The sequence below is a fragment of the Panthera pardus genome, unplaced genomic scaffold (assembly GCF_024362965.1).
Source record: "Panthera pardus isolate Hobbes unplaced genomic scaffold, ASM2436296v1 HiC_scaffold_3, whole genome shotgun sequence".
In the NCBI taxonomy this organism is placed as follows: domain Eukaryota; kingdom Metazoa; phylum Chordata; class Mammalia; order Carnivora; family Felidae; genus Panthera; species Panthera pardus.
Window position 1 is genome coordinate 55,598,965 of NW_026526876.1, and position 21,468 is coordinate 55,620,432.

At 51.6% G+C, this 21,468-nt stretch overlaps 1 protein-coding gene across 4 annotated transcripts in view; it reads right to left on the bottom strand.

The window, feature by feature from the left end:
• Nucleotides 1–2,575: 2,575 nt before the first annotated feature.
• Nucleotides 2,576–21,468, bottom strand: part of DOC2B (double C2 domain beta) — a 30,114-nt gene continuing 11,221 nt past the window's right edge. For 2 of the 4 annotated variants that reach the window (XM_019429633.2, XM_019429634.2), the window contains 7 exons: nt 21,335–21,409; nt 18,805–18,914; nt 18,498–18,624; nt 15,707–15,864; nt 5,371–5,452; nt 4,355–4,451; nt 2,576–3,756 (listed from right to left, as the gene is read on the bottom strand). In XM_019429633.2, coding sequence (XP_019285178.1) covers nt 3,560–3,756; nt 4,355–4,451; nt 5,371–5,452; nt 15,707–15,864; nt 18,498–18,624; nt 18,805–18,914; nt 21,335–21,409 — 846 coding nt within the window. In that variant the 3' untranslated portion in view covers nt 2,576–3,559. The remainder of the gene's footprint in view (nt 3,757–4,354; nt 4,452–5,370; nt 5,453–15,706; nt 15,865–18,497; nt 18,625–18,804; nt 18,915–21,334; nt 21,410–21,468) is intronic. The other 2 variants (XM_019429635.2, XM_019429636.2) reach the window with 1 other exon arrangement.

Here is a 21,468-nt window from a genome sequence, read left to right on the forward strand (position 1 = left end):
ATGTGCTGAATGAGCCTCAGTTGCCATTCTCTCATTCTTTCCGGTCCTATCAACTCTATTTAAAGGAGTCTCCCAAGCCAATTGAATTGCAGTGAACGTTTTCATTTACTTTGGATTATAGGTCGTTATAAATATTAACAAATAAGACTTAAAAAGGACACCTTCGAGTAGGTCAGACGAAAGTACAAAAATTGTGTGTGTGGGGCTGCAGTTTAAGGACCTTTTCTGCAGCCACCACATGGTAGCAAAACGGTGTTAAGCAGTGCACGAGAGTCTGCGTCGACGACAGCCAGAGTCCATGCATCGGGAGGTTCTCTCGGTTTGAGAAGAAACAAACAGTAGGACATGCACGGGCCGGGAGGTGCAGTTCCTCGCTCTTGCCGCTAGGGGTCAGGAGGTTACCGCTTCAGGGTTGGAAGACGGGGCCCGTCTGGGATTGATTGGCTAGTGGTGGCGGTGGGGGTGGAGGAGGATGCAGCGTGCTGTCGGGCGACTTCCTGGTTACTGACACCAAACTTTGGAATGACTTTGTGGTGGTGGTTGGTAGGGAGGGGCGTCAACTTTCCAGTCTTAGACCAGAGGAAAGATGCCAGTTTGGGGCCAAAGGCAGAGATGATACTGCAGCTTCCCAAAGAGCTTTTTCTTCAGCAGATACAAACTGCGAGGGGTCCAGAGCAGTGCCAGGGTCCTGGTGAAGATTCACTCCTCCCTGGGGGGGGGGGGGGGGGGGGGGGGGAGGGGGGCTCCTTCCTAAGCACCCCACCCTCCATTGGGGCTGTCTGTCCAGAATATCCATCTTTTATCCTGACTGTCCCTGGTCACGAGGGACCATCTTTCAGGACCAAGTCTACCCTTGTACAGCCTGGGGCAGTAAAGAGCCCCAGGTGGGCTCCTCGCATTTGCTGGGCCTCTGTTTTCCCACTGTCTAATAAAGTAGTTGTTGAGACTCCTAGCCCCTTCTAGCCTTGCCGTTCAGTATCTTCACAGAAAGTCTGTGGGGTTCTTTTCTGAATGAGGCCCTCCAAGAGGCAAAGCTAAGAAAAAGCTTAAGAAGATACCCAGGGCTCACCCAGACAGGAGGCCCCTCCAAAATAGGCCATCTCTTTGCTTGCTCCCCAAAGGTTCTCCCACGCCAGCCTTGTGGTTAAAAGAGGAACCCTTGCCTGAGCCCCTGTGAGGAGCACGGCCTGGCCCATGGACTCAGAGCCCAGGGAGGGATGGATAGCTGAGCTCTCGGCCTGGACTGTGGGGACCTCTGGGGAAGCTCTGAATGGCAGAAGTGATTTCAAAGCTATCTAGCAGCTGAGGCAGCAGGACTGCCGTGGTCCTACCCCTTCACCATGCACCAGACCCTACTGAGTCTGCTATCTGCTGAACCCTCCAGAAGCCCGGAGGCAGAGGCCTAGAGAATACGATCTCCCAGACAACCAGACGACGTGGCAGTCACAGGACCTGGGCTGAGTCCTGGTTTGCCCTTTCCCAGCTGTGTGCCACTGACAGACTACACAGCCTCTCTGAATCTCAGCTTCTTCGTCTGTCAAATGAGGACGACAAACCCACCCCATAGAAGTGTGAGGATTCATTACGACAGTGCACATAAAACCCTTAACATACACAAAGCTACCTTAAAGACAGGAAAACCAAGGCTCCGTGACCAGCAAGTTTTCCAGCTACTGTTTGGGGGCTGGAATCCTGTTCAACCTGCAAAGTGGGAAAGGGCTGATGGGCACTTGGTGGAATTCGAATCATCACCTCAGGCCTCAGATGGTGATGTGCTTTGTGTCTGCAGCAGGCAAGAGTGAGCCCTAGGCAGGCAGCTTACAGGATGGACCTCTTGTGTAGGAGTCCAGCACCCTACTTCCATTGTGTCCATAGCTCTGGGCTGGGGGTGAGGCAGGGGCCATGAAGCCCGGCCTTTGCTAGCTGTGGTAGGGCAGGAAGGCCTCAGGCAGGTCACTTTCCCTCTCTGGGCCTCCGTTTCCTCCATCAGCGCAGTGATGGGACAAACACAAATTCCTTGGTTTTGCATTAGTTCATACAGCAGCCTTGAAGGCCCCTGGGTAGGCAGGAAAAGTTTGGGGCTTCATACCTGGGCCCCAAGATTCCAATGCCCTCAACCTGACTCAGCGTGCAAGGCCCACCAAGCAGGGTGTCTCAGCCCTTGGAGGGAGAGGAGCCAGCCTCACAGGTCTTCCCAGAAATGAGGCCCTGGACTGCCACCCAGCACTCTGAAAGGAACATCAGTGGCCAAAGTAGGGCCAAGATGTAGGGCACTCATCTGGGCCTCTCACTCCCTAGCCCTGAACTCAGAAGTGGGGGGTGGGTGAAGGAAGAGGGTGAGGATGGGGACTTTTTGCTTCGTGAAAAAGGGAAGAGGGACTCTTCTGGACTAGAGCTGGCCTCATGCTTAAGCTGGTAATAATGAGAGGCTGGATCCATCCTCCAGGTTCTTAGGAGAAAGATTAAAGGTAGGAGAACTGGGTCTGAGGACTGAACTTGACCCTGACCCATCACTTCCCCCCTATGAACTGGGGTAAGCCTGGCAGGAAGGGATGGGGTGAGAGCAGGGCGGGGTGAGAGCAGGGCTGGGTGACATCACCCCTACCCCCATGCCTGTCCTAACCCTGTCTCCAGAGTGAGACCCCACGTCTTGCACAGTGATCCTTGACCCAATCACCATACTCTCCCCTCCAGGCCTTTGTAGATCACTTCCACTGCACACACTGCCTTTCCTCTATCTGCCTAGAAACCCATTCATCCTTCAAGGCCTTGCTGAGGCATCACCTCCTCCAGGAAGCCCTCCCAACCTCCCAGCAGAGTCAAAATCCATGGCACTCACCAGTTATGTCAACCTGGCTTTGGCACTCCTCACTCCCTGTTGTAATGGTTTCTAGCTCCCTGATTAGACCAGGAACTCTGAGGGTAGGCCCTGGTTCTCATTCTTCTCCAGCGGCTCGTGGAATCATTGAAGTGCTTGCCAATTGCCCATGTTCAGTGAGCTTGTAGGAACTTGACCATTCTTGCTCTCAGGTCAACTTTTCTCCATCTGCCCAGTAATGCCAGAGGCGAACGGTTGCAGTAAGAGCTTCCTTTTGGGAATAAACTTCTCCAACTCTTCCCCTCATGCCCCTTTCTCCCTAATGTCCCTCAGGAGTTCTCCCTGGCCCCACCAAGGCCAAGGCGCCCCTGCACTCCTGTTCTCTCCACCTGGGGTCCCCATGACTTACTACTGACCTCAAATAGGGTCCTCAGCCCCTGGGTGGCCCCCTTCCCTTCCCTGGGGTGGGTGCTGAGGCCAAGGTCCTCTCCCATCTCCTGCTCTCTTGGGCCCCAGGGGGCTGGAAGCAGGCCCAGCTTTCTGGCCTTGCTCTCCCTTGGAGTGGCTAGGTCCTCCACAGCCTCCAAGCGGGGGCTGCAGTGGCTCTGTGTCTGAGCAGCATCCTGGATCTCCCCCAAGATGAGGGCCAAGGCCCTTGGTGGCAGCTGAGGAAGCCCAGGGCCAGGCTGGTGCTGGGCCAGGTGACAGGCAGGGGCGGGTGCGGCAGCAGGTGGGGGCTGGTCAGTCGCTGAGCACAGCCCCTGGGAGTTCATTGGTGAGCGTGTGCCAGCGCTCGATCCGCTTGTCCTTGTTCTTCAGGCAGTCGAACCAGTGCTTCAGGCGCTCGCCCTTAGCATTGATGCCCAGAACCACGCCTCCTGCAAGAAGGGAGCCAAAGGAGTAGCGAGGGACATGGTGACCTTCTGACTCCCAAGGGCCTGGGGGCAGGGGTTCCCATAAGACTAACCCTCTTGAACCAGTGCCCCCCACCCCAAAACCACCCCCTCCAGGGCTGGACCCTCCACCCTGCCCACTGGGCTCTGAGGGTGAGCAGTGGTTTGACTACCACACCACACTCAGCCTGACCCCCATCCCCACTGCGAAACCAGAGCCCTGGGATCCTGTCCTTCCCCTCTCTAGGGCCAGAGCAGTGCTGGGGGTAAGGTGTGGTCACATCTTAGCCGAGGGATGGAGGCAGCTCCACTATGCACAGCCAAGACGCTGATGCCGACGCCCCCAAGGGCTCCGAGTCCAGCCCAAAGCACTGACCATCTTCACCTCTCACCACTGCTCCACACAGGCTGGTGTGTGACCCTCCCAGACCCCTTTCCCTCTCTGGGCCTATCTAATCCTCTGTCACATGGAGTCAGGCTGGATAAAGTCTGAGGCCCCTTGTGCCTGGGGCCAGATAGTCTGGGGAAAGCCGGGCCCATAGAGGCTAGGAAGCAGAGGCTGTGGCCTGGATTCAGGGCCGCTGTCCTCTGCGAACCCAGAACAGGCATGTGGCTAAAGGACATTCTCATTGTGTCCTCTTACCAATGAAATCGTTGGATTTTCCAATGTCATAATCCCAAACAGTGACTTCCAGGGTCTTCTTCGCCAGGTCCCCATGCTTAATCTCATAACAGAATTCCTGGTGGTCAGAAGAAGAGTCAGGGCCAACACCACGGGGCCTGGAACCTGGCCAGTGGCCAGGAAGGCTCTGGGGTGCGGTGAGGGGTGAATGAATGGAGGGAGAAAGGAAGGGAGAGGGGGGAGGGGTGGATGGGAGGGTGATCAGTGCTCAGTGGTAGATGGTGGCAGATCCTCACCCATTCCACCCACTTCTGCCCGAGAACCTGGCTGGGGTCCTCAAGGTCCCCTGCTCTCCAACCTGCCTGGTCCAATGTCACTGAAGCTGCTCTCTCCAGATCCCCAGGAGCCTCATCACCAAATCAACACACACTTGGCGACCTTAGCATGCTTGACCGCTCTTGGGTCTGGCTCTATTGACCACTCCCTGCCTTGTGAAAGTCTCTCCCCCACAGCTTCCGGGATCATCTGACATCTGGTATCCCCTTCACTCTCTGAAAGCATCTCCTTGGTCTCCTCCTGCCCCTCAGTCACGCGGGCTCTTCCCTAGGCCCCTCTGCTCCTCTCCATATACCCCTGCCCCCGAGCTGAAGACCTTGGGATCCACCCGGAGCAGAACTTCTCAAGGCCCTGGGACATCTCAAATCCTCACACCCACCAGAGCTTCCTCCATCTCGCTTGTACCTCCCCTCTTGTTGTCAGGTCCCCCCCTTCCACCTCCACATCCTCATGGCCACAGTCCCAATCAGCTGGATCCTCTGAAGAGCTTTCCGGGATTCCTTGCATCTCCACCTGCACCACCTTAGCCTGGTCCAGCCTGGCCTTGCCTCTCCCCCACCTCTCATGGTTAGGGGCTCTCCTGTCGGCCCCTCTCCACCCCTCAGTTTCCACAGTAACCCTTGGAAAAGCCAGTCTCTCCGGCAAACCCTGCCCTGAGGGAGAGCAAGCAGCTTCCCAGCAGCTTCACCAGCCCCTCATACCTCGTTGAACTCGGGGTTCAGGGTCTTCTTCTTTACTGCTGTCTTGTGTTTGGATTTCTTGTCCACATCTGGCTTCAGGTATCTGGAATTAGAACCAACAAATGGGCAGAGGGTGGGGAGAAGCTAAGGAGACAGAGCCAGCAGGGCTTGGAAAAGCCTTTTGTTCTGGAGAGACATCCCTGGGCCCCCCATTCATACTAACCGTGGGACACCCCAGCACTACTTTGTGGCCAAGGTTAGTGGTCCTCTGCCGTGGGAGGAGAAGCAAACGGTTCCTTTGTCACCTAGACTTCTGTCCCCACGCCCATTTCGGAAGTTAACCACAGAGTCCCCTTCTCCCCTAGAGGTTTTTCCTGGTTTCTGGAAGTCTAATGTTCATAAAGCTTACATTTCTCACCAGAAAAAAAAAAAAAAACATTTTTAGCAGCATTGGTCCCTTGTTAGTTTAAATAGCAGATTTATCAAGATACAATTCACATACTATGAATATCATCTTTCTAAAGTATGTGAAGTATAGTATATAATTATACAGGTGCTATATATAGTATACAACATAATAGTCTATTCCCAGATTATACAACCATTGCCTCTGCCTCACTGGAGCTTTGAGGAAGTTACAACAGTGCTTTCTGTAGGGAGAGTGAAGCCTGGCATAGGAGCCAGTTCCTTTATAAGGAACTAATACCTAGACTTTGATACAGAAGGACTGCTTTCATCAGGCTCAGAGAGGTAGAGGGACTTGCCAGGCCACACAGCTGCTCAGCACAGGGCTGGTGCTCACAACCCAGGACAGGAGTTCCTTTGCAGAACTGCTCACCCTGTCCCTGCATAGACACTTGAGTGAGAACTGTCCTTCCCCTGCTGAGAGTTCTTTGGGCGTGAGGACTACATCTGTCTCACTCACCACCAGCTTCCTGGCACCCTGCTTGGGGCTCAGTACACTGGGTAGGTCAACAAACACCTGCTGAATGAATGCATGAATTCCTAGAAGTGACATTACCCGCCCAAAGGTACACACATATCAAGTTTCTTGCTTCATTGTGCCAAACTGTCCTCTGGAAAGGCTGTATGGATGATGCATCGTACCCTCAACAAAGCTGAGTATGGCTGCCTTAAAACCCCTTGCTGGTTTGCAATCATCTCTTGGACATCAGTCTTAGCAACATATTTATGGATGGGTCTCCTCAGGCAAGGGAAACAGAAGCAAAAATAAACTACTGGGACCATACCAAAATAAAAAGCTTGTACACACAAAGGAAACCATTAGTAAAATGAAAAAGACAACTTACTGAAAGAGAGAAAATACTTGCAAATGATAGATCTGAGAAGGGGTTAATACCCAAAATATATTAAAAATTTTTTAACATTTATTTTTGAAAGACAGAGCAGGGAAGGGGCAGAGAGAGAGGAAGACAGAGGATCAGAAGTGGGCTCTTCACTGATAGCAGAGAGCCCAATGTGGGGCTCAAACTCACAAACCATGAGATCATGACCTGAGCCCAAGCCGGATGCTTAACCGAGTCACCCAGGTGCCCTTAATACCCAAAATATATAAAGAACTTACACGCTCAACACCAAAATCCCCCAAATAATCTGATTAAAACATGGGCAGGGAACCTGAACAGACATTTTTCTTTAAAAATAAGATTTAAAAAAACCTGTAAAGTTTATTTATTTTGAGAGAGAGGGAGCACATGAGTGAGAGATGCAGGGAGAGAGGGAAAGAGAATCCCAAGCAGGCTCTGCACTGTCAGCGCCGAGCCTGATGCAGGGCTTGGACTCACGAACCATGAGATCATGACCTGAGCAGAAATCAAGAGTTGGATGCTTAACCAACAAAGCCACCCAGGCGCCCCTAAGTAGACATTTTTCTAAAGCAAGTATACAGATGGCCAACAGATACATGAAATCAATAATCATCATGGGAGTATAAATCAAAACCACCGGGAGATACCACCTTACACCTGTCAGAAATGGCTAGCGTCAAATAGACAAGAAGTAAGTGTTGCTGAAGATGTGATGAGGAACCCATTCCTTGTTGGTGGGAATGCAAACTGGTGCAGCCACTGTGGAAAACAGTATGGACGTTACTCAAAAGAGTAAAAGTAGAAATACCATGTGATCTGGTAATTCCATTACTGAGTAGTTACCCAAAGAAAACAAAAACACTAATTCAAAAAGGTATGGATATTCCCGTGTTTACTGAAGCATTATTTACAATAGCCAAATTATGGAAGCAACACGAGTATTCACTGATAGAAGAATGGATAAAGAAAATGTGGTATATGTATGTATATGGGTGTGTGTGTATGTATGTATATATTCTATATATACACAAGGGAATATTAACCCTAAAAAAATGAGAGCTTTTCATTTGTGCAACATGGATAGACCTAGAGAGTATTATACTAAGTGAAATAAGTCAGAGAGAGAAGCACCATATGATTTCCCTTACATGCAAAATCTGAAAACCAAAGCAAATGAGTAAAAAACCAGAAACATCCTCATAAACCGAAACAAACTGGTAGTTGCCAGAGGGGAGGGACAGGAAGGAAGGGACAGGTAAAACCGGTGAAGGGAATTAAGAGGTACAGATTTCCAGTTATTTAAAAAAAACAAAAATCCTTGCTGGCTTGAAAGGCAGCAAGTGTGATATATCACTGTTGGCTTTTTCAGTTGTGGTTTTTATTACATAAAAAACACTAGTTCGTTATAGGAACACTAGAAGATACGTACTGAAGAAAGTTGGAGGTGGGAAAGAGAAATGAAGACGTAGATCCACACAAAAACCTGTTTAGCAGTGCTATGCAGTTTATCAATAACTGGAAACTCACAAAACCCAGCAGGAAACAATGAACAAAATGCAAGTAAGTACACACCTATCAATAATTACTTTAAATCTACATGGTCTAGGGGCGTCTGGGTGGCTCAGTCGGTTAAGCGGCCGACTTCGGCTCAGGTCATGATCTCGCGGTCCATGAGTTCGAGCCCCACGTCGGGCTCTGTGCTGACAGCTCAGAGCTTGGAGCCTGTTTCAGATTCTGTGTCTTCCTCTCTCTGACCCTCCCCCATTCATGTTCTCTCTCTGTCTCAAAAATAAATAAATGTTAAAAAATAAATAAATTTACATGGTCTAAATGCTTACAAGGCATGGGGTTACAGAATGGATAAAAAAAGGAAAAAAAAAGACTTATCTATAAGCTGCCTAGAAGGGACTCAGTTCAGACTTAAAGACACAGACTGAAAATGAGGGGATGGAAAAAGAAATTACATTCAAATGGAAGTGGGGGTGGGGGGAAAGCTGGGGTAGCAATACTTGCATCAGACAAAACAGACTTTAAAACAGAGACAAAGAAGGGCAGTATATAATGATAAGGGGATCAGTCCTACAAGAAATTATGAGTTATAAATATGTATACACCCAACATTGTAGCATCTAAATACATAAAGACATAAATACTAACAGACATAAAGAACACAACTGACAGTAATATAATAGTAGGTGACTAATACCCCAACAATTACATCAGTGGATAGACCATCCAGGCAGAAAATCAATAAGGAAACTGTCTTTGAATGGCACATTAGACCAGCTGGAACATTCTCCAAGATTGATCACCTGTTAGACCACAAAACAAATCTCTCTATTTAAGAAGACTGAAATCACACCAGACATTTTTTCCCAACAATAAGAAACTAAAAATCAATTAAAAGAAAGAACTGGAAAAACCCACAAACACATGGAGGATAAACAACATGCTACTAAACAACAAGTGGGTTAACAAAGAAATCAGACAAAATTTAAAAATACATGGAGACAGGGCACCTGGGTGGCTCAGTTGGTTGAGCATCCAACTTCAGCTCAGGTCATGATCTCACGGTTTAGGAGTTCGAGCCCCGTGTGGGGCTCTGTGCTGACACCTTAGAGTCTAGAGCCTGCTTTGGATTCTGGGTCTCCCTCTCTCTGTCTCTCCCCTGCTCATGCTCTGAGTTTCTCTCTCAAAAATAAACAAACATTAAAAAAATACATGGAGACAAAAATGAAAACACAATGGTCCAAAATCTTTGCGATGCAGTGAAAGTAGTTCTAAGAGAAATTGACAGAGATACAGTCCTACCTCAAGAAACAAGAAAAATCTCAAACAATCTAACCTTACACCCAAAGTAACTAGAAAAAGAACAAACAAAGCCTAAAGTTAAAAGAAGGAAATAATAAAGATCAGAGTAGAATAAATGAAGTAAAGACTTAAAAACAGGAAAATACCAGTGAAACTAAGGGCTGTTGTTTAAAAAGATAAACAGGGGCACCTGGGTGGCTCAGTCAGTTAAGCACCTGAACAGAGAGCCCATAATTCTTTCTTTTTTTGAAATATTTTGAAAGCAAGTGAGCGAGCAGGGGAAGGGTACAGAGAGAGAAGGAGACAGAGAGTCCCAAGCAGTTTCTGCACGGTCAGTGCAGAGCCCAACATGGGGCTCAAACTCACAAACTGTGAGATCATGACCTGAGGTGAAATCAAGGGTCTGATGCTTAACCAACTGAACCACCCAGGTGCCCTTGAAGAGCCCATAGTTAAACCCATGCTTATATGGTCAATTAATATACAACAAAGGAGGCAAGAATATATAGTGGGGAAAAGATAGTCTCTTCAATAAGTGATAGTGGGAAAACTGGACCACTTTTTTTTTTTTTAACACCCTGTACAAAAATAAACTCAAAATTGATTAAAGACTTAAATATAAGACCTGCAACCATAAAACTCCTGGAAGAAAACAGAAGTAGTAATCTCTCGGACGTCAGCCTCCATCACATTTTTCTAGAAATGTCCCCTCAGGCAAGGGAAACAAAAGCAAAAATAAACTATAGGGACTACATCAAAATAAAGATTATTTGCACAGTAAAGGAAATCATCAACAAAATGAAAAGACAACCTACTGAAAGGAAGAAATTTGCAAAAGATATATCCATTATCACGGTTAAATCCAAAATATATGAAGAATTTGTGCAACACTAAAAAAAAAGCCGATTAAAAGTGGGTAGAATAGATTGTTTTTTTATTTCAAAGAAGACACACAGCTAGCTAACAGAAACACGGGAAGATGCTCAACATCAGTCATCATCAGAAAGATGCAAATCAAACCCACGAGATACCATCACACCTGTCAGAATGACTAGTATAAAAAAGACAAGAAATAACAAGTATTGACAAGGATGTGGAGAAAAAGCAACTCTCATGCACATTGGTGGGAATGTAAATTGGTGCAGCCACTGTGGAAAATTGTATGGAGGTTCCTCAGAAAATACCCAGGGGAGGGGGAAATACAGGCTTCCAGTAAAACGAGTAAGTCACGAGAATAAAAGACACGACATAGGGAATATAATCAGCGATATTGTAATAGCGTTGTATGGTGACAGAGGGTAGCTACAGTTGTGGTGGGCAAAGCATAATATATACACGTGTTGAATCACTGTGTTGCACACCTGAAACTCACGTAACATCCTGTGTCAACTATCCCTCAATAGCGAATAAATAGAATGTGGAAAAAAAAAAATAGTAGATGATCCAGTAATTCCACTACTGGGTATTTATCCAAAGAAAATGAAAACGCTAATTTTAAAAGATGCGTGTACCTGTGTGTTCATTGCAGCATTATTTACAACAGTCAAGATATGGATAGATGAATGGATAAAGAGGTGACACAGACACGCACGAATATCACTCGGCCATAAAAAAGAAGGAGATCTTGCCATTTGCAACAACATAGATGGACCTAGAGAGTACGAAGCTAAATGAAATAGGTCAGAGAAAGACAAAAACCATGTGAAGTCACTCATGTGAAATCTAAAGAATAAAACAAGTGAACAAAGAAACAGACCCATAAACACAGAGAACAAACCAGTGGCTGCCAGAGGGGTGGGGGTGGGGGTTCGGGCAAAACTGGGGAAGGGATGTGGGAGACACAGGTTTCCAGGTATGGAATGTGTACAGGGACAAAAGGCACAGCATAGGGAATATACTCAAAGGTATTGTAATAGCATTGTATGGTGACAGGGTAACGTTGTGGGTCAATTACACTCAAAAAAAAAAAAAAAAAAAAAAAAAAAGGAAACCGAAACGTGCTTCAACGTAAAGGGGAACTGAGCAACAACTTGTGGTTTCTCTAGGTGATGAATGACTATCTGGTAATAAGAAAGACCAAACTACGGGTGCTCGTGATCATGTGGGTGAATCTCCAATGCGTTATGCTACATGAGAGAAGTTAGGTTTAAAAGGCAACATGCTGAAAGGTTACCTTTAAAAGAAAGTGTGGAGGGGCGCCTGGGTGGCTCAGTCAGTTAAGCATCCGACTCTTGATCTCAGCTCAGGTCATGATCTCACCGTTTGTGGCTTCGAGCCCCGCATCAGGCTCTGTGCTGACAACACCGAGACAGCTTGAGACTCCGTCTGTCCCTCTCTCTCTGCCCCTCCTGTGTATGCATGTGCTCGCTCGCGCTCTCTCTCTCAAAATGAATATAAATGCACTTTAAAAAAGAGTCTGGAAAAGGCAAAACTGTTGGGAATAAAAACAAATCCGTGGTTGCCTAGGGCTGGGGGAACTTTCTGGGGTGACAGAGGTATTCCCTATCTTGACTGCGGTGGTGAGAACAAGATTGTATGTAGCAGTTAAACTTCAAAAGGGGAGAAACTTACAGCGTGTAAATTATACCTCACTAAATCTGACTTTTAATCCATCATAGGAACCCGGAATTCCTGTCAACTTGGCAGGTAGACACAGAGCCAGATTTTCAGATTTCACGCCACTTTGGCTTTGGATTGGCTTTCCTCCCGTACCGGAGCTCTAGCACCCCAGATACAAGTGAAGGCACTTTGTTGCCCTCCCCAGTCCCTTCCCCCTTCTCCCTGCCTCCCCAGAGACCACCGCTGCTAGGACATTCTCTGCAGGGCTGGAGATCTACAAATGTCCAGAAACAGTATCGCGCTGTATATTTGAGATCTACAGATGTTCAGAAACACTGTTCTCAAGTTTGCTTTGGGGATCAGCATGTTTGGATAGCTGTCCATGTTAATTTATCTAGCCTGAATTTATTCATTTTAACTGCACGCTACTTCATTACACGCATATGCCGCATTTTATTAATCTATTCTTCTGCTGATGAACGCGTGGCTATTTCGAGTGTACTGCTATGCCGAGCAATGCTGCAAAAATCAGCCTCTCACCCGTACGTGGGTTTCTAGGATACAAACCTGGGAGGGAGATAATGCAGCCACAGGGGGCCCACATTTGCCTAGTTGACTGGATATGGCTGACTTTTCCTCCAGTGGTTATGGAGAGTCTCCTGATTATCTTCTGGATGGTTATGGTATTTCCTCTCACAGTAGTCTTTAATCTACTGGAAATCACGGTTTTGCTAATGAGTGAGGTGGGGATCCAAATCACTGGTTTTTTTCCTTATTTTCTTATTTATTTTGAGAGATGGAGAGGCACAGCCTTGGGCGGGGGCGTGCAGAGAGAGAGGGAAAGAGAGAATCTAAAGCAGGTTCAGCATGGTCAGTATGGAGCCTGACACAGGGCTCGAACTCATGAACCGTGAGATCACGGCCTGAGCAGAAATCAAGAGTCCAGCACCCCTCAAATCACTGTTTATGTGGAAAACCAGTAGCCCCTGTACCATGTGACCCAGGTCAGCTTCCCATTATACCTGGCCCTGCTGCTGGGCCTGATGGCATTGAAGTTTTAAATAGTTGCTCTACTAAAATATGATTCAGGGGCGCCTGGGTGGCTCAGTCAGTTAAGTGTCCGACTCTCGATCTCGGCTCGGGTCATGATCTCACAGTCGAGATCGAGCCCCATTGTCAGGCTCTGTGCTATACGTGACGCCTGCTTAAGATTCTCACTCTCTGCCCCTCCCCTGCTCGTGCTCTCTCTCTCTCGAAAAAAAAAATATGATCCACACGTTATATAACGTGCTGTTTTAAAACATACAATTGGGAGCGCCTGGCTGGCTCAGTCAGTGGAACAGAGGACTTGATCTCAGGGTCGTGAGATCCATGTCGGGTATGGTGCCTACTTAAAAAAAATAAAGTACAAAAGATGGTTTTTAGTATATTCAGAGCTGGGCAACCATCACAGTCAATTTTAGAACATTTTCGTCACCTGGGAAAGAAATGCAGTACCTGTTAGCAGTCACTCCCCATCTCCCCCCAACCTCCTTCCAGCCCCGCCAACTACCAATCTAATCTGTTCGCTGTCTCCGTGGATTTGCCTATATATATACATAGTTTATTTATTTTGAGACAGAGAGAGATCACAAGCAGGGGAGGGGCAGAGAGAGAATCCCAAGCAGGCTCTGCGCTGTCAGTACAGAGCCCGATGCAGGTCTCAAACTCCCAAACTGTGAGATCACGACCTGAACTGAAATCAAGTGTCCGACGCTTAATGGACTGAGCCACCCAGGAGCTCCCATATTTGCCTATTTAAGGCTTTCGTATAAATGAAGTTTTACAACGTGTGGCTTCTTTTGTGTTTGGCTTCTCTCCCTTAGCATAATCTTTGCACGGTCTTTTCAAGGTTTGTACAGGTTCTAGCAGAGCCATAGTTTTATGGCTGAATCCCGTCGCTCTGTGTAGCTATGCCACTGTTGGTCTATCCACTCATCAGCGGACGGACATTTAGGTGGTTTCCTTTTGTCCCCTGTGACTGATGCTGCTGTGAGCATTCATGTACCAGTGTTCGTGTGCACGTGTGTTTCCAGCTCTCGAGGGGACTTGCTGGATCACGTGGTGACTCCATGTTTAACTTCTGAGGAACTGCAGATGGTTTCCTAGAGTGGCTGTACCACATTTTATAATAAAGAAAATCCTACTTACTTTAAAATCTTAGTTTTTTTTAACCTAAGCTTACTTTTTTTTTTTTTTAATGTTTTATTTATTTTTGAGACAGAGACAGAGCATGAGCAGGGGAGGGGCAGACACAGAATCCAAAGCAGGCTCCAGGCTCTGAGCCGTCAGCACAGAGCCCGACGCGGGGCTTGAACTCACAAACCGTGAGATCATGACCTGAGCTGAAATCGGATGCTTAACTGACTGAGCCACCCAGGTGCCCCATTTTACTTGCTTATTTTTGAGAGCAAGAGACTATGTGGGAGGGGGGAGGGAGGGGGGAGGGAGGGGGAGAGAGAATATCCCAAGCTGCCTCCCCTGTGTCAGCACAGAGCCCAAAGCGGGGCTCGATCCCATGAAACATGAGATCACGCGTGACCTGAGCCGAAATCAACAGTGGGATGCTTAACCAACTGAGTCACCCAGGCGCCCCTAAAATCTTTTTTTTTTTTTTTTTTTGCCCCTAAAATCTTTAAAAGTAATCTCTACATCCAACGTGGGGCTCGAACTCACAACCCTAAGATCAAGAGTCACACGCTTCACTGGCTGAGCTAGCCAGGCATCCCTATAATAGGACCTTAAAAGTGACAGAAATAGAATGGAGGCCGATGGGAATGGTAGGCGGCCCCAGAGTTGTGCCTGTGGCAGGCCTGGCCTCCCTATGGTGTCAAGGCACCCCATGGCCCTTGGGGCTCCTCACTATCCCCTCAGGCAAGGCTCATCCCTCTTCTAGGTTTAGCTCCTCTATTCCTCTGCCTAAACAGGAATGCCTCCCCTCTGCTGAGCCAAATTCCTGCCCGCGTCCCACCCTTCCAGAAATTCTCACTGTGAAAGCAAACATCCGTCATTTATTTGTAGCAGGCCCAAAGCACGGACGGTGCTCGCTGTGTGTCCCGCTTCCTCCCTGTCTGCAGGGCCACCAGCTCCTGCCTTCCCCTCCAAGCTAGGGTCACTGTATAGCCTGGCACAGATGCATGATGGCCTTGCACGCCCCCCCCCGCCCCGAGTTACAGTTTCTCTCCAGCACTGCCATGGGCCCCCTGGCAGGGCGGGGTGGACCCTGATGGGCACGGGGCTGGGCACACACGGGCAGCCCTTAGTCCTGGCAGAGCTCCTGCTCTGGATCTCCATGCCCGTGCCAGGCCCGGCCCCTCCTCCAACCTGCTAACGGCCCCTCCTGAGGCCGCAGTCAAGGGCAAGCCCGAATGGGGTGTCAGGAGACAACCATGCTCTCTCTGCGTGACCCGGGAAGCCATTCAGATTCTCCAGGCCTCGGCTTCCTCATCTGGGAGACAGGGCTGGTCAGACTTAACCCACAGAGTGGCCAAGAAGAGAACACACTCCTGGGGGTGTGGTGCCCACCCTGCCTCGGGAGACGCTCTAGCGCTTGCCACGCCGCGCTCCCGTCCCGTGAGGTGAAGGGGGAAGGAGATGGCTGGCCCAGGCCGTTCACTCACGTCTTCACGTAGGGGTCCGAGTAGCCGTTGGCGTCCATGGCAGCCAGGTGTGCACAGCGCACGATGCCGACCAGCAGGCCCTGCTTCTGCGAGCTGTACTTGAGGGAGATCAGGATGCGGCCCCGCTCCTCCAGGGACTTGTCTTCTGTCTTGTCCACCTGCGGGGCAGGCAGTCACCTGGCCGTCCTCACGCGCTCCCACTCTCTCCCGCAGCCAGGGGCTACTGAAGCGGTCCGCTGGCCCGGTGGGTGGGGAGGGGTCACCCTGGCCTCAGCCCCCCCCGAAGGTACTTCCTGGAGCCTTCAGGGTGCAGGGGGAAGCCCCCTTGGGGAGAGCCCGCATACAGCTTCGACATATTCCCGACCCCAAGCGGAACAGGGGTCCCTTCCTTTGCCCTGGCCCCTGCCCGGGGCTGCCTCAGGGATCAGACCTCAACCGTAGGTCTCCCCATCTGCCCCCCCCACCCCCGCCCCGACTAGCCTGAGGGTTTCCACTCCCCACCCTCCTGAGAGCACGGTTCCCACTGTCCGGCTCCCGCTCTTCTGGAACTTCTTCTCCCGACCCTCCATCCACCTGGACACACCCAGCTAGAGGCCCCAGGGTCCCTCCTTGGGCCTCTCTGGTAGGCTCCTCTCACTGAAGTCCCAGCCACATCCCTTTGCCCACGACGGTCCTCTACCTGTCACTCAAGTGACGTCCCGTGTGGCTCCTCATTGGCAGGGGTTCATGCCTACACCTTTCCGGAGATGGGACTCCCGTGAGGTGAGGGAAGGGCCACCTCCCCTAACTCCCACACCCAGAGCAGACAGGACTAATTGGCCACCGAATTTACTCTAAGCTCAGAAGAGGCCTCAGCATCTTTCTCGACACAGCGCTGGATGGCCATTATTAACGGCCCAGACCAGGCCCCGGGGGTTTTAACCGTCTGCCACTCGGGCCTGGTGCTTTGTGTGTGATGGGCTCAGTAAACAGAGGACTTGTGCTAGTTTGGGTGACGGGTGAACATGAAATGATATAGATAAGCAGATTTTCAGCTGCTTTTGGGGGGGGGCGGGGTTCATTATACACTGGGTTGTTTCATAGGAAGACCATTGGATCGGGTATTGTTCAGTACTTACTGAGAACGAATAATGTTCACAGACCACGTAAAACCTAAGATGTGCCATCAAAGCGTGTCTTTACTGCCAGAGCACTGATTTTAAACCGCATTCCTTGGTTACCGCGTGCCTGAGACCGGACCAGCGAGCGACTAGCAAATCCAAGCGAGGCTTGGCGACACCCTGATCACGCCCCAAGCACAGGCACGCGCGTACTCTCACGCATCCACGTGCGTGAACACACGCATGTGCTCCACCTACTTGAGAACGTGCCCACACACACTTGCACACGCACCCACATCCCTGCGCGCTCCCATCCCCACACAGCGGTTTGTCATGCCAGGGTTCACAATTCAGGAACACAGCCATACTAGGGGTTGATGTTGCCTTTTAGAAGTGACATAGATCATTCGGAAAAAGTGGGTTTGGGCTAGTGACTCGTAATCAAATAAAAAAGGTTATTTCCATCCATCATTCAAATGTCTAGGAGTTGGAAAGAATGTGACGAGGGAATAAAATTTGATCAGGTTATGCAAAAAGGCAGAGTTGGGATCTTGGCCTCGGGCTGACTTTTTTTTTCCAGGGCTGGACTAGGGCGAGCCTGCACGGAGCATTTGTCCCAGGGCCCGGGCCCTACCAGGGACGAGCCTTCCCCTTGCCCAGGCCTCTGGGGGGAAAATGCCCTAAAAGGAGGGTTGTGCCCTCAACACTAGGCTGCTGGAGGGTCTCAGGGTCCTGGGGCCCCCTGGCCAATGCCTCCCACCAGCTCTTCTGAACAGGGTGAAGGCCAGGCCTCCAAGAGCTGGGAAGGGGATTGGGGGGGCGGTGAGGGAGGAGAGGGAAAGGGAGACACAGATGGACGGAGGTTGGGAGGGCTCAGCTGCAGCGGACAGCAGGGGGCAAAGTTGGTTTTGACCATTTCTAGGAAAGGATTAATTTTAGGCTCCTCTAGGTGTCTCACAGGCACCTCACGCCTGTCGTGCTCCCGGAGCATCCCCAGTGGCTCTTCCCATGGCCCTCCACATCACAGTGACCTCTGATCTTTCCAGGCGCTCGACCCCCCGATGTCAGGGATGCTTGATCTACCAGCACACCCACTCCTCCCTCCCCTGTGCACCCCACCCGCCCCGCCACTGGGTCATACTCATCCCCCCACGGCTCTTCCCACCCTCAGCCCCTCTCCCTCCGAGCCTGCGCCCCGGGAGCCTGTTAAAACAGAGGCTTTAGCCCCTGCGTGGCATCCCCCCCCCCCCCCCCACCCCGGCCCATCTCGCTCACGGTGAAGAGTCCCTCCCAGCTTCCTCCCCCACCAACCTCTGATCTCCCCTCCTAGGACCCAGTCCCATTGTTCTCCCTGATCTACGCAGTGAGCCTCTTGCTTGTGCCTCTAACAGACCCGGCACCTGCTATTCCCTCTGCCAGGAATATTCCCCAAACCTCCATCTAAACCACTGACCACTCGTGCTTTCCTTTGTGACCCTGAGCACTGTCTAACCTAGACTCTGTTGGGTAACTCCCCTCATTTTGAATCCAGCTCCTGTCCAAGCTCCACGAAGGCTGGGATTTTTGTCTGCTTCCCCAGCACCTGAAGCCAGGTCAGGCATATAGTAGGTGCTCAATAAATGCCACTGGCCCTGAGCTGCCAAGCAGGGGGGGGAGCCCAGATAGCCTGTGGAGCCCCATCCCCCACTCACCGGCAGCTGCTTCTCCAGGCAGATGCTGAATGTCTTAGTGTGATTGGGCTTCAGCTTCTTCAGGGGCACGCGCGTCTCCCCGATGAACTCATTGTGGCGGAATTTGTCCTCGTCACACACGGAGATCCTGGAGGACAAGAAGCCAGCTCTTCAGATATGAGGTGGGGGCCGGGTGGGCGGTACTCTCCGTTCGCTTTCAAAGTCGTAGGGATGTGCAGGGTGGTTGGGGACGTGGGCGGCAGGGCCAGCCCGAGGGGGAGGCTGGGGCAGGGCGTGGGTGAGGAAGGGGCCTGGGGCCCTCACCCACCGCAGGGTCTTCCGGATCATGTCTTCGTCTGTGATCCCGTAGTAAGTGAGGGTCTCATTCCATGTGGGGTTCAGAGTGTTTCGGAGAGTTTTCGTTCGAAGTTTATTTGCCTGGTGAGAGCAGAAACGAGGCTGTGAGTGTCAGGGAGTCCAGGCCTGCTGGGTCCCCAACACTGAGTAGGCCTAGGGGAAGAAGGCTGTTAAATTGGCTGGCTAAAACATGGAGGTTGGGGCGCCTGGGTGGCTCAGTGGGGGGAGGTCAGGACCTCACGGTTTGTGGGGTCAAGCCCCGCTCTGGGCTCTGTGAGGACATCGCGGAGCCTGCTTGGGATTCTCCCTCCTCCTCTCTCCGCCCCTCCCCTTCTCATGTGTGCATGTGCACACACAAGCTCTCTCTCAAAAAATAAGCTTTAGAAATAAAAAATAAAACATGGAGATTTTCCAGGTGATCCGGGCAGGCTCAATGCAATGTGATTACAGGGCCCTTGAAAGCAGAAGGGGGAGGCAGGGGGAGGCAGGGGGAGGCAGGGGGAGGCAGGGGGAGGCAGGGGGAGGCAGGGGGAGGCAGGGGGAGGCAGGGGGAGGCAGGGGGAGGCAGGGGGAGGCAGGGGGAGGCAGGGGGAGGCAGGGGGAGGCAGGGGGAGGCAGGGGGAGGCAGGGGGAGGCAGGGGGAGGCAGGGGGAGGCAGGGGGAGGCAGGGGGAGGCAGGGGGAGGCAGGGGGAGGCAGGGGGAGGCAGGGGGAGGCAGGGGGAACAACACTCGAGGAGGGAAGAAGTCACAGGCAGACGCCGGTGTGGGAGGTGGAGGGAGGAATGGAGGGCGGGTGGGCGGCCTCTCGCTGCTGGAAAAGGGTGGAAATGGCCTCTCCTGCAGCCCTGCCATGCTGGGTGTCACCCCCATGGGAGCCGCAGCCCTGGGGGAGAAGAAATGCGTGCTGCAAGCGAGGAAGTCGGTGGCAAATGGCTAGGGCAGCCCTAGGAAACTAAAACGGGGGCTCCCGGCATCCAGGCCCCGAGCTTGTGTTTCTGCAGGAGGTGCTGGCACTGGGCTGCCGAGAAGCCTGGCGACGGGGCCGGCTTCTCTCCCACCCACCTCCTTGCCTGGGTCAGGCCCTTCCCTGTACCTGGAACACCATCTCCTAGAAAATGCCCGTGGGGCGGCAGGTCCGGGCTGCCCCATCGCCTCCACTCCTCCCTCTGCTTCCCATAGCTCTTGGTTCTTTTATACTCCTTATCTGTCCTGCCCACCTGGGACTCAGCCCCACGACGGGCTCCCCCTGAGGTTGGCCACCGCAGCCAGGCTAGGAGGTCAGGCGGGCCCGGGCTCCAATCCCAGCTGTCCTTGCCCAAGCTCTGTGGAGCCCAGCAGGTTACTTGCCCCCTGGGAGCGTCAAGTTCCCACTGCAAAATAGGGCATAATAAAACCTCTTTCTCAGCATGGTTTTCAGGAGACTTCTTGATCAGGCAACGGCTTTTTATAAAACACTGCCCTACGCGGGAGCTCCTGTGTGTGTGGGAAGGTCCTTACGACTCAGCCTCCTGGTACCGCTGATTCTAGCTCCTGTGAGTCTAGGGACTCACAGCCATCGCACTTCTGAGTTGGGGACATTCCCCTGGTCACAAGGCCCTACCTGTAACAGGAGGACACTGAGGCCTGGAGTGGTGGCCCAGCGCCTCCAGGCACAGGTGGTTGGTCACTGCTGTCTCCCCTGCAGCCCTGCTTTCCTGAATCGGGACTAATCGCCTCTGCCAGGTGGCCCTCCTGGACTGGTTGGGGAGCCTCAGCCCTTACACGCTGGCATAGGGGGTTTGGGCCTCAGACCCAACTCGGGCCCTAGCAGCCCATGGCTCTTCAGCCTCTTCCCTGCTTAGTTGGCCTGGGAAGAGTCAGGGGCGAGGGCAGCCCTCTCCCCCGGAGGGCATTTCCATCACAGTCTCTTCCTAGCAGGCCACTTGAACGCCAGGAAGTCCTTTCCAAACTCTTGGTTTCTTAGAGCAGAGGCCAGGACAAGACCACCAGCCCTCGGGCTCTGCTGCTCGTGCTCTGGTGCCCCGTGTCCTGTGTGCCCCAGCCTCCCGCTGGTGTCCTCTTAGAAGCAGAGCTAGTCTCCTGTCAACCTACCCCCCCCACCAGCAATGGGGTCCACACAGCCTGCCCCTGAAAAGTCTGTGGGTCCCACACCCAACTCTGAAAAGATTATCTAACCCTCTCTCCCGTGAAATTAAAAACAAGACACTGAACTGTAAGACGTAAGAAAGTCTAGACCTTCTATCTAGTGCGGAGGGTCACCTTGAGCTTTGGGCTTAATAGCAAGTCTTTTCCAGAAAGAGTTCCCTTTTCCTAGGTGCACCACGAAGCTGTGGGGCTGACTGGGGGCTCTGGGTGGAGGGAAGTGACTGAGGTCCCATCAACTTGCTTGGGCTGTGAGGGGGCAGGGGAGCTCTACGCCTCACTGGGTGCTCCAAGCCCAGCGTGGGCCCCTGTCGCAGCAGGGGGAGCCGGCTGGCAGCCTTGGGGTGGACCCCCTCACCTTACTGGCTCCTGGCAGCAGATGCAGCTTGACGTAGGGGTCCGCCAGCCCGTTGTGGTCCATCGGCTTCAGGCCCTGAGTGGAGGGGGTACAGCCAAAGGTGTGAAGCGGGAGCTGGAGACACAGAGCAGCCA